At 38.9% G+C, this 14,835-nt stretch overlaps 1 protein-coding gene across 18 annotated transcripts in view; it reads left to right on the top strand.

The window, feature by feature from the left end:
* cacna1bb (calcium channel, voltage-dependent, N type, alpha 1B subunit, b) overlaps positions 1–14,835 on the top strand; it is a 227,883-nt gene that overhangs the window by 176,664 nt on the left and 36,384 nt on the right. For 11 of the 18 annotated variants that reach the window (XM_037545894.1, XM_037545898.1, XM_037545895.1 and 8 more), the window contains 9 exons: positions 1,228–1,388; positions 2,676–2,813; positions 3,843–4,044; positions 5,529–5,693; positions 7,949–8,059; positions 10,769–10,852; positions 11,650–11,652; positions 12,214–12,333; positions 13,580–13,645. In XM_037545894.1, the coding sequence (XP_037401791.1) occupies positions 1,228–1,388; positions 2,676–2,813; positions 3,843–4,044; positions 5,529–5,693; positions 7,949–8,059; positions 10,769–10,852; positions 11,650–11,652; positions 12,214–12,333; positions 13,580–13,645 (1,050 nt within the window). The remainder of the gene's footprint in view (positions 1–1,227; positions 1,389–2,675; positions 2,814–3,842; positions 4,045–5,528; positions 5,694–7,948; positions 8,060–10,768; positions 10,853–11,649; positions 11,653–12,213; positions 12,334–13,579; positions 13,646–14,835) is intronic. The other 7 variants (XM_037545905.1, XM_037545896.1, XM_037545890.1 and 4 more) reach the window with 1 other exon arrangement.

The following is a 14,835-nucleotide window of genomic DNA, read 5'->3' as shown; positions in this document are numbered from 1 at the left end:
GGCAGACTATCTTAGCTAAATTGAATGGCTGTAATATCTATAAAAAGACAAATGTGCAGTTGGATCAATATTAGGCAATACTCAACATCACATTCCTTGGATTGGACTGGGGGCAAAACTGGTTGGGGACATCCTTAGTCATCTGCTGCTTTGGTTTGTCTAATGAGGTTGTGCTTAATTCTAGTCCTGGATATCTACCACCTCTGAGAATTCAGATCCAGCTTTTCCTGAAAGTATTCCTTACCTGTATCACGTGTGCTAGATCAGGGTTCGAGCCACACTCTGTAGGGTGTTGGACCTTAGAGCCAGTACCTGCTATAATGAGTTCCACTGAGTCCTGTTTTGGCAAGGCAGGGGTTGCATATGTGACTGATGCATACAAATGGCTCAGCTGTATCTCCAGTGTGCCTCAAAACACTTCCTGAAATGTCTGAGCAATCGGATAGCAATCTGTGTCTAATGTGTCTTGGTTGCTGTGGCAAGGCTCAAGGCTTTTCACAATCAGAAAGCATTACAATCAGCCCATGAATAAATGAGCTCTAAAGTGCCACTGTCTACCCTGTCTGACAGTCTACCTGTGGATGCACAGGTATTATCTGAAAACTAATCAGATAACTTAGAATAATAGCTTATTATGCTTTAGGGCTCGGTCTCTCATTGTCTATCTCTCAAGAGGCATACAGCCCAGTCAGATGAGGAAATGAGAGATTTTAATGCTAATAAAATAGCTTTCAGTTACATCAATGCCATACATTGATCAGCTCATATTTCTCTTCCCATGAAGGAGATAAACGGTAACTGATCTGACAAAGGATCGTTCAGAAAGTCTGGACAGAATGGAGAGATCATCACAGATAGAATTCCACATTGCAGATAATTATGATGAAGGTTGAAAGTGAGAGGTGGTGAAAGTTCAGTTCTTGATACGTCTTGCATGTCTCCATTATCACATCCTATCAGCCAAAAAATGACATTTGCCAGGCAGTGAATGTTACCTTATCAGCATAAGTGAAAAGTGAAACTGTTGCCATATGAAGTAAAACTCTTTTTGCATGATTTCACAAATGCCTTAACAGTAGCACATTTACAACTGACACATTGCAGTTTGTTAGGTGCACATCGATTTAACAAATGTTGTCACTGTGTGTCTCTGCAAGTGTTGTTGTTATGCTACATGTGCTCTGTTTGTGTGTGTGTGTGTGTGTGTGTGTGTGTGTGCTCCCTCAGGCGGTGTTTGACTGCGTGGTGAACTCTCTGAAAAATGTGCTCAACATCCTCATCGTCTACATCCTCTTCATGTTCATCTTCGCCGTCATCGCTGTGCAGCTGTTTAAGGGCAAGTTCTTCTACTGCACAGATGAGTCCAAGGCTCTGCAGAAGGACTGCAGGTACTGCTGCTCATTCTGTGCACACAAATCAACATGTTCTTTTTATGACTCCTCTGTTTGCTGCTCTACAGAGGAATGTGTTTAAATATAAAACTGTAATACAGCCTCCAGGCCAAAGTTTACGAGTTTTAAAACTGTTCAAGTCCCCAGTTCGCACATCCATAAAAGGAAAATAAGCTGCCGAAACAACCTGTTTTGAATTCATCACAACAATGATGTCCCAGCCATGAATATGATTACATATGACTGCCCATTTAGCCTACAGCAGTTTATCCTGCTCATTCATATTGAAGTGATAAGTAGTGTTGCTACTGCAAACAGTCTGCTAATCAGAACGTTAGATATATATAGAGAACTGTAATGCTGATGGCAATATATGAAGTGAAGCAACGAGGCCACCATATTGTTAGTCTCTCTAATGATTGATTATCCACTGGCAAAATGCCAAAAAGTTGCCAAAAAAATACATAGTAAAGAAGTTGAGGTTTCTTGCATTTTCCTGTAACAATACCCAAGTTTTGGGCTGTGTAAAGACTTTTCACGTGTAAGAATGAGTGGAAAAGTTTTATTTTATGACTAATATAACCTAATCTAGGATATCTGATCCATTACTTCATAGGAATGGGCATTGCTATTTTAATACATGTACCTGCAAACATATCTGAGAACTTGTACAGCTTCCTTCAGGCACCTGAAAAAGGTTTGGAATAACAGAAAAATAAATAATAAATTTTGTATCATCTTGTCATTTTATGTCGAGCTGCCATAATATGTATTAAATCCAGTGTGGAGTGAAAGTAAACCTTAGTTAGCTAAGTGCTAATGTTATATAGTATTCCCAAAGAGATGCTAGCAAAAATTTGTATCATTGTAACAATAGAAATCTAATAAAATAAAGTCCTTTTAAAAGAAAAATGCTTTATCTTATGAATTCCTTTGTCTTAAAAATACCTTTGAATGTTACCAAAAAAAGACATGTAATTTATGCAGAGATATTTTATGAACATCAATCTTAAAGACATGTTTTAAAAATAGCCTGCTTAATTCTGTAGGACACACAGAGATTAAAAACTTGTAGTAAAAGTGAAGGTGAAATATTGGTTTTGGTGTATAAAACCACATCATAAGAAAAAAAAAAATAAAAAATTCATATATGGGCCCGTAAGCATGTTTTAATGTTCATTTTATCCACTTTTTTGCTCCTTTCCTACTCAAAAAAGTCAGGACAGTCTTTGCAGTTTAATTTGCTTTATTACTGTTTCTCCTCACCATGTCTGACTATTGCAGGGGTCAATTTCTGGATTATGACGGGGATGAAGTGGCTGCCCAGCCACGGGAATGGAAGAAGTATGACTTTCACTACGACAACGTGTTGTGGGCCTTTCTCACCCTCTTCACTGTGTCCACAGGAGAAGGCTGGCCAATGTGAGTTCCACAGCACATTCTCAGAGCCAGCTTACAGAAGAGCACACACAATTAAATAATGTGCAGTTTCCTTATTCGGATCATAGTCACTCACTCAAAGGCCTTATGGCATTGTATTAACTACCATTAATATCATAGGAGAGAGGTTTACACTGCTGAACAAGCTGCATAGACCTTAGGGGTTTGTGAGTGGTTGTATATCTGTGTGTGGGAAAGTATGAGCAAGTGTGTGTGTGACTGTGTGTGCGTAGGTGGGTGGGTGACATGTACATGCATGCACATTGTTTATACTGTGAGTTTTACACAGGCTCTGCTATAAAAGAGTGATGGTCCGTGTGATTTAAGCTGACATATATGGATTGACTTTGAGTGATGAAGACTGCTTCTTCCGATGAGTTTACACCAGAGCCAACGTTAGATCGTTCTGTTTGCAGTATTATACTGAGATGGACAGGTTTTTAGTCATGATCTTTTATCAAACATAAGTGATATTAATTTGAAGGACATATACTTGGCACTAACGTAAGCTATCTGGCTCTGGCTAGTGGGGAAAAAAAAACATCTTTAAAGAGCCCATACCCAAAAATCTGCCCCAATGCAGTTATACCTTTTAAAGGTTCCTACCACCATCAAGATATTCATTAAAAGACTGCTTTCCTAGCCTTTAAACCAGAAAATGTCGCTCTAGAGACTACTGAAGCATCGCTGTGGCAGGCAAGTCAACATGGGATGCATAAGTTAACCCCTCATCATTGCAAACTGGCTGAGCTGTACTTTGTAACTTTGTACCCACTGGTGAGCCCTGCCATTTAAGGGGTTAACTCGCCTTTCCTAAAGAAGTCTACACTGTACTTTGTCAAAAAACAAACCATGAATCAGCGAGGGTCAAATATTTCAGATGCTTCAACATTACTGCCAAACGCATGCCAATCAAGCTGCTACTAGTAGGCAAGCCTTGTTCCTGTCTGGACTGTCACTTCTCTCTGCCACTTCTATTCTATTACCCAACACTTGTTTGTGTGTTTGCAGGGTGCTGAAACACTCTGTAGATGCCACCTATGAGGACCAGGGGCCGAGTCCAGGCTACCGCATGGAGACGTCTATATTCTATGTGGTCTACTTTGTGGTCTTCCCTTTTTTCTTTGTCAACATCTTTGTGGCCTTGATCATCATCACCTTCCAGGAGCAGGGGGACAAAGCCATGTCTGAGTGCAGCCTGGAGAAGAACGAGGTACACAGTCCAGTGCTAAACAGACTCTTTGTGTGCTTCACAACTATTCTACACCTACTACTACTAGTACTACTGCTACTACTAATAATAATAATAATAACAACAATAATAATAATAATACAAACCTTTCCAAAATAGTTTGGACAGTATGCAAAATGCAATTAAAAGCAAGATGGTCATGGAATGGCGTAATCCTTAATGAGCAAGGATGTTTTGAGGGTTGGCACTTTGCCAGAAAAAAAACATCAGCAAATAATCCAGTGGTTAAGAATAACATTCCTCAACAAGCAGTTTTAAGGATTTCAGTTATTTTACCATGTATAGTGAAAATTTAATCAAAAAATGTAAGGAAATGTGGAGAAATCTGTTTGTAAAGGGCAAGACCAGAAATCGCAACTGAGTACTCATGAATGTCAATATCTCCGACAGCACTGAATTAAAAACAAGAATCCTATGATATACATTCCACCTTCAGTACTGGAGCAATTGGCATCTTCAGGACCCAAGCAGTTCAGTGTTGTTAAAAGGAATGTGTATTCACAAAATATAAAAAACATTTAATTAAATTTATGAGAATAAACATCTACAGTTTTTTTCTAAAGTTTCCATTTTAATACTGCTCAAACTCCATTGACTAATCATTACCTTTTGTTTTTATTCATTTTTCACATACTGTCACAACATTTTTGAGATTGTGGTTTGTAGCATTAACAATAATAATCATTTATTTTTGTAGCCTCTTTCATAAACTCATATTTGCTGTACAGTAGCCAAACAACAAATTGATGTCTCGAAAGGTTTGTTCACAAGCACACCTTTAAATCTGAAGGGTTGTATGTGCGTATGTCTGAGCGTAAGTGTGTGGTGGCAGATTCTGTCTGCTGTGTGCTCGTATTGCTGGGAGATGTCCTCAGGGTGGGATGAGCTCTTTAGAGAATTTGTCTCACAAGTGAGTGCAGGGCCAACACACCTGTCCAGTTGCATCACTTTCACCTGTTCATTGATTCACACAGACACCTGCACACATGCACAAGCACAACAGTGCAGAGATAAACCCTCATAGTTTACTATCATTTTAATATCTCTTTCTGCTTCTCCCTTTTTTCTTCCTCGGCTTTGCTCGATTCTGTCGCTGCGCACCTTCAGCAGAGCTGTTCAGAGGGATGAAGTGCTGACTTGTTCTCAGAGAGACCATTAGCCTCTGTGTTTAGCTGTTTAAACATGCTCTCAGAGGCCTCTCTAGTGGGTGCCAGTGCGAGTTTGATGTTTGCTTTCTGTCTCTCGCACTTTGATTCGGAGGGCTCTGGGGACACAGAGCTTATCTGATAATTAAACACTGTTAGATCAAGAGCCGGAATCGAGGATGATGCCGCGTCCTAGTGAAGTCCTGAAGCTGCTGTTTAACGAGGAAACTTATGCAAGCAGGCCTTTATGACTTTGTGATGAGAAGATTAATTGTGTCTATTTTTTTGTATCCTCTCCAGCGGGCATGTATTGACTTTGCCATCAATGCCAAGCCCCTGACCCGATACATGCCCCAGGACAGACAGTCCTACCAGTACAAGATGTGGAAGTTTGTGGTCTCCACGCCCTTCGAATACTCCATCCTGACTATGATCGCAGTCAATACTGTCGTTCTAATGATGAAGGTAAAAAAACAGACTCTGTTCTGCGCTTGCTGTAAGCAACCTAAATGTATCTAATCATCTATGCAGCATCTCCCTATTTGGTTGATGTTCAATGTAAATATTGAAGTAAACATTAAAGCAGTAAGCCAAGAAAAGCTGTGTGATACCATGTGATATTACCATGGTTAAAGTAGGTGGTAAAGTGGTGCCCAGCTGGTGGCATGGTTGCGCTGTCACCTCACAGCAAGAAGGGCCTGGGTTCAATTCCCCGGCCGGGTGACCAGGGTCCTTTCTGCATACTCTGGTTTCCAAAGAATCCAAAGACATTCCGTCAGCCCCTAGGTGTAAATGTAAATGGGATAGGCTCCAGCACCCCTGCTGGGGGTGTTTTGTTCTAAATTTTGAGTGCATTTAAAATAATCTTTATATTGTGTGCATTTGAAAAGTCACACTGGTCGCAACAAGCTGATGTCAGCATACAGGCAAGTACACTGTTGTCAGCTGAGTAGCATAGCATTTAAACTGGAAAATCAACGTTATTTAGATAGTCTAAACAAAATGTGCTCCAACCCCCCAAAGCTTGTCCAACTTCATAACAGTTCCTATGAAAAAACGCGTCTGTGGGCGGAGCATGGATAAGTCCATTCTGGACAATATCTCTTACGTCGGATCTAAACTCACTCAACCTGTACTGTCTCACAGAGCCTGAGCCCTTTACTCCAAACATTTGGCCTGGTGCCTAGCTTTTTCATTCATTATTGACAATGCAGTTTAAAAAGAATTGGAACCCTCCCTGCACCATCTCCATAATGGTTTTTATCCACTCCTACGCCTATTAAGAAAATGTAGAAAGGAATGGAAGACATCCAAGTATTGATTTCCAAAGCATGTTTGTTGAACTATCAGCATTGTTGTAATAAGTGAGATCTTTTTCTTTCATTCTTTTTTTGGCTTTTTAATGAATGTCTAATTTGGCGTTTAGAGAATGTTGTTATATGCACATGTAAGACCAAGACAAAGTTCTTTAGTTCAGAAAGCACTCTGTGTGTGATTGAGGACTCTGGCAGAAATATACAGAGGCTATAGATGGTTACACAGTGGCACACATGAACATATGAAATTAACATTGACTGCAGGTCATACCTACAGTTTTGGGTCAGGGATGATGAGGAAGGATGGTGTTTAATGACGTACAGTCAATATGAAAGCAATAAGCCAAGAGAGGCTGTGTATCACTATGATATCACTCTGTTTAAGGAGGGGTTAATTTGCTTTGTGTCTAACAATGTGTAATACTGTGCAGAGACCACCCTTCACTAATGTTCAGTCAAAAAGGACATGAAGTACAAGTTTTTTAGTGCCAGGAAACAAGCAGAAGACATATTGAACAGAAAATTACACAGAAGCCTCAAAAACGAAATATATTTTTTTGTGAATTTAGTGTGCCCACATTTTGCTTTTATTACAGTTTAAATTAAAGCTAAACATCCTTTCAAGCCCATATGTTGAATTGACCTCTTACAGTATAAGAGAGAACAGAAACATCTATGGACTTTATGCTCTGAATTAAGAGTGGAGCTTGATTTTCACCTCTCGAAGATTAAAGCTTTAAGTTTAACTCACTACATTATCTCATATATGATCTACTCAGAAATATGGAAAAAGGGTGGTTTTTACGGAGTTGTCATTGTTATGCATGATCTCTAGTGACATTTTATAAAATGGTGACAAAATACAATATAGTAAATACAGTATGATACAACACACACACACACACACACACGCGCGCGCGCACACACACACACACACACACACACACACACACATTTTCTAAGCCGCTTCTCCCTCAGGGTCGTGGGGGGTGCTGGAGCCTATCCCAGCAGTTATCGGGCGGTATGATACACCAGCGTTTAACAAATAATTCAATTTATTATTAATAACAATCTCTGTAAACATTTCTTCAACAATTTGTCAATTTTTGGTACATTAATACAGAATCCAATTCATGTGTGCAGTCCTGCGTGTGTGTCTACTGAGTATTGTACAATGGCATAGAATATGGCTCAGCCTTGAAATCATAGAACCAAAACTGTCCAGATTATAATCAGGTTCAAACGCAGTTTTCTGCTTTTTATTTATTTTATTTTTTTGTGTGTTTATTTTAATAGTTTGCACTGAAGTACCTGTAGTTGCTGAACAGTAAGCCTTAGTATGTATTAAGCCTGGGATGTTAAGGGGTTAAAATCATACTGATGCCACTTGCTTGTTGTTTGCAGTTCCATAAAGCCCCAACGCCATATGAGGACATGCTGAAGTGGCTGAACGTCATCTTTACTGCCCTATTCACTCTGGAATGCATCCTGAAGATCATTGCCTTTGGGCTGCTGGTGAGGGACATTACAGTGTGCACTGCATATTTGTTTATTTACTGTTGCATTTTACACAAATCTAAATAAACCTTTTACTGATAAATAGACATTAGAGGTTCTAGCATCAAACTCAAACTATCCTCTTAATGTTGGTGTAGTTTACCAGTGTATTTTTTCACATTGGAAGTGACTTTAAGTACATATAGAATAATTAGTGATGGACAGGAGAGAACGTGAGAGGTGGAGAGGAAGAGGAGGTTTTTGGTGAAAGATTATGCACTGTGTTGGTTGAGGGATAAACCGGGGCACTCCTAGTGGCACATAAATCTATGCTCTCAGTGGCGTCTGCCCCAGCCCGGAGCAGCAGCAGGCCTCTCTCTATCTCAGGCTCCATTTCCATTTAGGAGCCTCATTTATTAGATGGCTCTCTTCCCGCATGAGGCACTTACCTCCACCTGTTCTGAGCTGCGGCAGACGGGAACGCTTCGCTGCTGTTGTTCCAAGCCCTGGGCAGCCACTGCTCAACAAATCACTGTGGCGTTGAGGAGACGTGACTGAAACTCCTGACAGATTGGCCTGTCATGCAAGAGCCATTCAGCAGTGTATGAGTTTGTATGTACATTTGTGTGTGTGTGTGTGTGTGTGTGTGTGTGTGTTTTCAGACATTCATGAGAACTACTTGAGGGAGCTCTCAATTTTGTCTCTTTCTTTTTTTCACTCTGTGATATATCATTGGTTTCATTGGAACACCTGGTGTCTCTGAAAAAGTCCCTTTGAAAAAAAAGGGGGGGGTTAATATCTGTTAATTACAATTTAAAAAATACTTAAGTTGGATTTCTTATGGTGATATTGTGATGAAGCATGAGCCGGAATTACAATGACATATTTCCAGATGACGCAGTAGCAGGGGCGTTTTCACACTAGAGCTTTTTCCAAACCTGGTACTACTCAAACTATGAGGTTGGTACATTTGATGAGGTTGGTTTTTGAGCTCAGGAGTGGTTCAGAGAACCAATCTCTGGTTAAACGCAGCACATTTTTAAGATGGACAGAAGTCACTACGCGTCAATCAAAGACTACATTTAATTTTGACTTTTGAATGGTACAATATGATATAACACTTTGACAATGTTCTAGCAAGATGAAAACTCCATTATGATTTCGCATTGATCTTTAAAAGGCAGTGATTTTTCAAGGGAAAAAATTTAAAATGCTGAAAAATGCAATTAATGTTTATTACAATATTTTTTTTATGGTAACACTTTAGCTGAAGGCTACCTAAATAGGGATTTCATAACACCTGTGTAACATATTTATAAAGCTATATGTGAGTATTTATGAACAAATTGTTATTTAATCGTAAGATGACATAAGATGTTTTATGAAGTAAATTACATTGTATTGACAAAAGGGCCCTTAAACTGAAGCCAATAGACATTTGTTCAATTCATAACTGTTATGAAGCATCATTCTCAAGTAGTGGAGTTTATAGTCAGCTGGGCAGATACCTACTTAAAACACTACATATTGTGTTTTATAGTTACATTATAGTGCTATATATTTTCACTTGAGTTTAAGTTTCTGTTGGTGTTAAAACATATAATGCCCCAGCCTTAAAAGCTCCATTGCCTGTGAATGATGCTTCATAACATCTTTCCAATTGGAATAAATGACTTTAGTTTAAGCCCTTATGTCCTCATGTGGAATTCCAGGTGTTTTACATTTACTTCATTAAACGTTTTACGTCATCTTGTGATTAGAGGCACAAGATCTGACAAGGAATCTCTTCATAAAAAGCATTGCATTTAATTTAATTATATTTTATTTAATTCAGTGCTTTTATATGTGTTAGGCTGGGTGTGAAATACAGAGGGGCCTCAGGGGGTCCAGAACCTCAGAATGAACCTTTTGCATTACATTTACATTTATGGCATTTGGCTGACGCTCTTATCCAGAGCGACTTACAGTTTTATCATTTTACACAGGTAGGCCAAGGTGGTGTTAGGAGTCTTGCCCAAGGACCCTTATTGGTATAGTGTAGGGTGTTTGCCCTGGTGGGGGATTGAACCCCAGTCTGCAGCGTGGAAGGCAGAGGTGTTAACCACTACACTATCCAACCACATCCCCTGAATGTCTCAAAATCAAAATCTTGGGGAGTCCCTGAAATAAAATTATTACATTATGTTGTCTGCTGGAGTAAAATAGATGCTCAAATACAAATTCAGGGGAAGGTCATTGTTCAGGTCGCTTAACCCAATGAGCATTGGTTTTTGGTATTCCTAACTAAGCAGAGATGCAGCATTGGTCCTTTTGCTTCACCCAGTTGGTCCTTCATAGTTTAGCAGCTATAACTATGCCTCTCCTCAAATTTCCTTGAGATTGGTGGAAAGAGTTAAACCAAAGACAGAAAAGGAGACGTATAAGATCTCAGTTAACATGTCAAGGACTGCATTACCAAACTAGAAAAGAGCATTTTCAAAAGAAAAACTGGACATTTTAAACCATTCTTTTCAATGACATAAGCCATTGAAGCTAGCAACAGTGCTACTATGGAGAGTGAGTTAGCAGGTAGTCATAGCAGGAGTAGCCAGCCAACATAGGACAACCCCTCGCAGCTGTTGGTATTTTCAAATGTTATAAATAAAATAAGAAGTTAATGAAGTGCAATAAAGGTCTTCTTATAGAAGCGAAGACATGTTTCTCTTACCCATCTCTTAATGTGTCCAGAACTACCTAAAGGAGGCCTGGAACATTTTTGACTTTGTGACCGTACTGGGCAGCATTACTGACATCTTGGTCACTGAGATCAAGGTAAGCAATTGTGTTTGTTCTAGAATGGAGGGTTGCTGTCATCTTAAGGCTCTACATAAGTGGCTTTATGGTGTAAAGAATCATGCAAAGACAATGACGGTGTCTTCATGTACAGGCTTTGTGTTGTCTCTATCTGTGTATTTGTGTGTCTGCAACTTTCTCTTTCTCACTCTGTGGTTGATGAAACTAAAAGCTAAACATTTTCATTTGACCTTCCGGTCACGAGGCTGGTTCAATAACCTCCAGCCCATGACTGCCCCAAGATATAGGCTATAGTTTAATAGGCAGTCATCTAATCAAGCTAGTGTTTGCATGGTAATAGCCTGCTTTGTGTTAACTAGCGTAACATAGCCCTGCTTGCCTCCATTTTAAACTGGAAGCTGGAAACGAATTGTGCTGCGCTTTCTCATCAGGTTCAGTTGGATTTTTGCCAACATTCTGTAATGTTTGTCCAAAATTGCAGCGGTTGCTACAAAAGGATGGGTTTTTATGTGGAGCTTGGATAGGTCAGTTCTACTGGACTTTCATCTTCAGTTGGCTTATAAGCCCATTTCCCATCTACGGAAATCGCCGCTTCAGGCCTTATTTTATCCATTGTTTATTCAGCAAATTTGGAAGAGGGAAATCATCTGCTGAAGCTCTGCCGACAGTCTGTAATCTTTCCAATGAGTGTTAACAGTTGAGTCTCAGTGTGTCAGAGTAGACTCTCGCCCCTCCTAATGATTTCACTGTCACTCTATTTCCATGCTAAATCTCTGTTGGCACCTGTCCCCTTCTCTCCCAAACGGACTCTACAGACGGTAAGTGGCTTTATATGTCCTGCTCTGCTTCTGTCCATCTGTCCAGACTGCCTCTTGCTCTCCTGCTCTCTTTCTGTCCTGTCATGTTTGCTTGTATGTGCACAAATGCCTTTTTGTCCGTCAAGCTGGTTTTCAGGATGTAGTGCCAGTTTCTCGTATTTAGGGTACTGATTTACATATTGATCCTGATTCTCAATGCTTATTGCACGGTTGTGGGAATGAACTAATTTTGAATGTGATTTACTTTTGGTTCTTTTTTTCTTTGTTACAAATTCTACATATTACGTAAGTGCTACTGCAGAGTAGTACGGGTGCATGGGTACAGCTAAAGCTTTTTGAACATCATCATTAATGATCAGTAGCACTAAATTGCATGAGAATGGTCAGGAGAAATCATTTCTCCATAAGAGCTGAAATTGAAATCTGCTGATTTCAATTTTGGAAACATCTGCTGCAATGCATAATAAGCCTAAACAGATTCGCACACACTGACTGAGGGGCAGGAAGGATTTGAGCGTAGAGTCAGGTTTGAGCAGTTAACCTGTACCAAATCTCTCTCAGCAGGACAAGCTGATCAATCTGAGTTTCCTGAGACTCTTTCGAGCAGCTCGCCTCATCAAGCTGCTGAGGCAAGGCTACACTATCCGCATCCTGCTCTGGACATTCGTGCAGTCCTTCAAGGTCAGGTCTTCTGTGCTCAAGGCTTTATGAATACAGACTTTGAATTAGAATAGACCTAAATAATGTTTAAATGCTGGTGCTTTATTTACATATAACTTTGATAGTTGTTATTGAGTGTTTAAAGGGTCCATATCCTAGATTTTTCTTGCATTCAGTATTTCTATCTATTTTTGTGGTTTTATGTACCAAAACAGTTATAATTCATTTTTACTGTATAATTTATTTGGACAGTAATAAAAAAGCCAGGTGTAAACAGATACAAAATGCATTGTGATCAGGTTACAGTCAGATCCCTAAAAAACACATTTAAACCAGGTGTAAATGGAATGCCTTTTCTATGTCTGCATACGCTTATGTAAGCAGAAATGTCTGCTGAACACTAACTAGCAGGTGAAAGGACAAACAAGGCACTGTAAGGTGGACAGTAAGGTGGATAATGTGCATTCTTGAACTCTGTACTGATTAGTGTCCATTCGTGTAGTAACAAGGGGAAAAACTAAACAGAAGCAAAATGAAAAAAACTTTGTGTTGATGTGCTTTTTACACAAGAAATTCAAATGAGAACTATTCAAATGGCAGATGTGTTTTAGTGAAACGTATTAATGGAATTCAGCCAAAGTGGATTTTCACTGTCCAAAAAAATGTATAACATCATTTGAATACTGTAGCTGCTCTTTACAGTGCATAAAAATTCACGATGAATAGACAGAGATGCTCCAAAATGATTTAAATCTCTTCACGTTCACGTTAAAAGTTAGGCATGTTCTGTCTTCCTGCAACGTTACTATTTTGGAGATTATTTTCTTTCTTCTTTTTTATTCTTAGATAGTGACAGTATCCAAAGTGATCCAGACATGGGATGTATGTCATTGCAAAGTGTATATAGCCTAAATAACAAGAGGCATACTGAGTGCCACCATGACTGAAGTCCCTTTATTCTTTCAAAATTATAACAGAGCCTGAGTTTCTCATTTATTATTAATACTGCTATTCAGTGATGATGTTAAGAGTTTTGTTCATTGATAAGGTCACTATTGTTTTCTTTCCTGTACATGTAGTTTTAGGATATGATAATACAGAAAGTGCAGGAAGAGCAGTTCAGCTTCATGCATGATTTTAAAAGCACATTTTGTCATTTTGTCCATCATTTGAAACACACTAATCTCCTTTGATGTGTATGTGCCTGAGGTTCATTTTGCCGCCCCTGCCTGGAAGATTAAAGCTGTTTTTTTTTTTTATTTCACAGGCGCTGCCCTATGTGTGTCTGCTGATTGCCATGCTCTTCTTTATCTACGCCATCATTGGTATGCAGGTGAGTCTTGACCTAACAAAACTGCAAGACAATAATGATCATTTGGAGACGAATGGATTCATTTACATTTGTAAATACTCCAGCTGGTTTCCTGATATATTTAATCTGCAACGAGAAACTGTCAAACACTATAACATTGCGAAGTTGAAGTCAGCTTCTTATTCACCAGCTTCTTGTACAGGAAAATTCAAGCTGACAAATGAGAAGATGCTCAGAAAAATGAAAAGTTGAGAGACAAGAAACTATTCTTCTTTTGTGGAAGTTTTCTTGCTGGAGATGTGAGAAAAGCTGCTCTAGCTGAGCTAAAGCTTAAAGCCGAGTACGTCTGTGCTTTTGTTTATATTACATTTTTAGCCTATACTAGTACATTAGCACATACTGAAGCATATTTACAGCCAAGATGGTAAAATGGACATACAATGTTGTGGTTCCCAAAGTGGTTTGATTTTTGTGGAAAGGAGAAAAATGGCTTTTGGCATTTGGCTTGCTGAGCCCAGATCTAGCAGGAACAAATGCCAGTTACTGCACAGTTATTTTTTTTGAACATATTTAAAAAAAAAACATAAAAAGTAGCCTGTGCAAACGTTATTGTGCATTTACTATGCTTTGTTTTATTTTTTCGAATATGTTCAATTAAAAGATAGAAATTTTGCACTCAATTTGGCTGAAAATTGACATTTATGTTTGTTCAGATGAGGGTTCGTTGACTTTTCCTCTTAGAAAATCAACAGTACTTTGACGAATCATTTGACAGAGGGTGTTCAAACTTTTGCATACAGCTGTGAATGTTTGCTTCCATCGGTCTCTGTTTCATACTGCAAGAGAGAGAAATGGAAGAATTAATCTAAATTTCCATCTAACTCGTGATGACCCTAATCAGGGTATAAAAAAGACTACATTAGCACGCTCATTCATATAGTCTTTTGATATGAGGCTCCAGATTTAAGACATATTTTATAGTATCCATATTACATATCTTGTTTCTTGAGGCATATGAATGAAATAATTATGTAGATTAGCTGATTAATGGGATAATGATGATGGTGCATCTGTTACTATATTAATTGCAATGGGAGTGGCATGTACTGCATTGAAAGAAACTATTTTAAACTATTGTGTGTCTGGAAGTTAGTCAGTAAATTAGCTTGGCATTTTAAATCAATGCTAATGGAATTTTATGGGCGGGAAAG

The sequence above is a fragment of the Pygocentrus nattereri genome, chromosome 16 (assembly GCF_015220715.1).
Source record: "Pygocentrus nattereri isolate fPygNat1 chromosome 16, fPygNat1.pri, whole genome shotgun sequence".
In the NCBI taxonomy this organism is placed as follows: Eukaryota; Metazoa; Chordata; class Actinopteri; order Characiformes; family Serrasalmidae; genus Pygocentrus; species Pygocentrus nattereri.
Note: the sequence above shows the minus strand (reverse complement) of the source record. Positions and strands in the feature narration are given on the sequence as shown.